Source organism: Verticillium alfalfae, genomic scaffold (genome assembly GCF_000150825.1).
Source record: "Verticillium alfalfae VaMs.102 supercont1.5 genomic scaffold, whole genome shotgun sequence".
In the NCBI taxonomy this organism is placed as follows: domain Eukaryota; kingdom Fungi; phylum Ascomycota; class Sordariomycetes; order Glomerellales; family Plectosphaerellaceae; genus Verticillium; species Verticillium alfalfae.
The window spans coordinates 1,701,189-1,702,676 of NW_003315034.1; the positions used below are offsets into that span (position 1 = coordinate 1,701,189).

General features: G+C 63.6%; 1 protein-coding gene across 1 annotated transcript; it reads left to right on the plus strand.

The window, feature by feature from the left end:
* Positions 1 to 500: 500 nt before the first annotated feature.
* Positions 501 to 1,119, plus strand: VDBG_04847 (conserved hypothetical protein; the record flags this gene model as incomplete). The annotated part of the gene is made up of 3 exons (XM_003005195.1): positions 501 to 597; positions 649 to 909; positions 1,055 to 1,119. The coding sequence occupies 3 exons, from the start codon at positions 501 to 503 to the stop codon at positions 1,117 to 1,119; spliced, it is 423 nt and encodes a 140-aa protein (XP_003005241.1).
* Positions 1,120 to 1,488: the final 369 nt, after the last annotated feature.

Consider the following 1,488-nt stretch of genomic DNA (forward strand, 5'->3'; position numbering starts at 1 on the left):
TAGCGTCGGAGTGTACCAGTCCGGTCAAGCCAGCCAGTATCTCGCAGCCCAGCACATCATCCGCCCCCGCCCCCTTCCCACGGCCGCCGTCTGCCATCCACCCACCCACCCACCCACGTATCCGCTACATGCGCCCATGGTGCTAAGGCACGACTAAACAAAGCGACAAAGCCTCAACATTCTGACCGATACCTGCTCACTTGACTTGAAGAGTAGCGAAGCGGTCTATGCTATTGACAAGTTCATCTCTCCATCTCCCATCTCCCATCACGCGAAACTTGCATCTCTTTCGACGCGACAATACCGTCTTGCCTCTTATCAGCATCATCACCCTCACCTGCCTTGCTTATCACCAGTGGGGGTCCATCTGAAAGCGCGGGGTCCCGCCAGTTTTCTCCATCTCACCGCGCGTTCCTCGACACGGCAGCCTCCGAGTTCGAATCTCCGGCGTTCTATCGTCTCGTTCGGCTTCACATCACCAAACTGGACTCTCCGGCATCATGCACCCAACGCAGCGCGAGGAACGCGCCAGTGTGAACTGGCACAGCGCCTCGCACGGCGCCTTGTCGTCTGCTGGACCGCAACGGAGAAATGACGGTCAGTCTTGTCGCCACTGCATGGCCTCCGCCATGGTGCTGACGTTGCCAGAATCCTGGGTCGAGATCTCCTCCCAGCCCTCCTCTTCCTCCCTTTCCTCCATCGGTGACGAGATCGTGACGACCGGCTTGAGGGTTGGAAACCCACCCGCTGCCCGCCGCCGTCGGGTCCAACCTCCTGGGCCACGATCCTACCACGTCGACCAGGCTGCTATCCAGGGAGGCACCAGCAGCCAGGAAGAATACGAGGAGACGGAGAGTGAAGAGGACAGGCTCTTGTCGAGCTCCAACGAGAACGTTCAACAGCCCATCCGTCAGTCTTTCCAGAGACCGGCCCAGTCGGCGTCGGAGGACTCCGATGACGACTACGATAATGCCACCGCACTGGGCAGAGTCTCCGACGATCCAGTCTTTCGTCCACACCCCAACGCCTTTTCTCACCCACCAGGGCTGGGCAGCCGCCGCCACTCGACAAACACATCCATGCCGTCGCACCCTCACAGCCGGGTACGCCCTGCGCTGAGCCAGCGCTCGCAGACACGCGTCTCGCGCGGCCCCGGCCACTTCATGTCCCCGTCCTACCAAGCCGACCACGACGAAGCTCTCCGCACGTCGCTGACGACCCTGCTCTCCTGCGCCGCCGCCGCCCGCGGCCTGCCTAAGTACAAGGACGCCGAGCAGCAAGGGGCCCCTCCCACCCTCGCCGGCGTCGGCCCCAGCACCCGGCCCGTCGAGCTCCGCCTCATGCCCGAAGCCGAGCTCATGGCACCCACCCCCGTCCCCGAGCCCATCCCACGCGCCAAATCCCCAGCCCGCTCCCGCGCAGCGACGACCACGTCGCCCTTCGCCCGGGACGCGCGAAAAAGCACAAGCGCCGGCCCCTCGTCCCAGA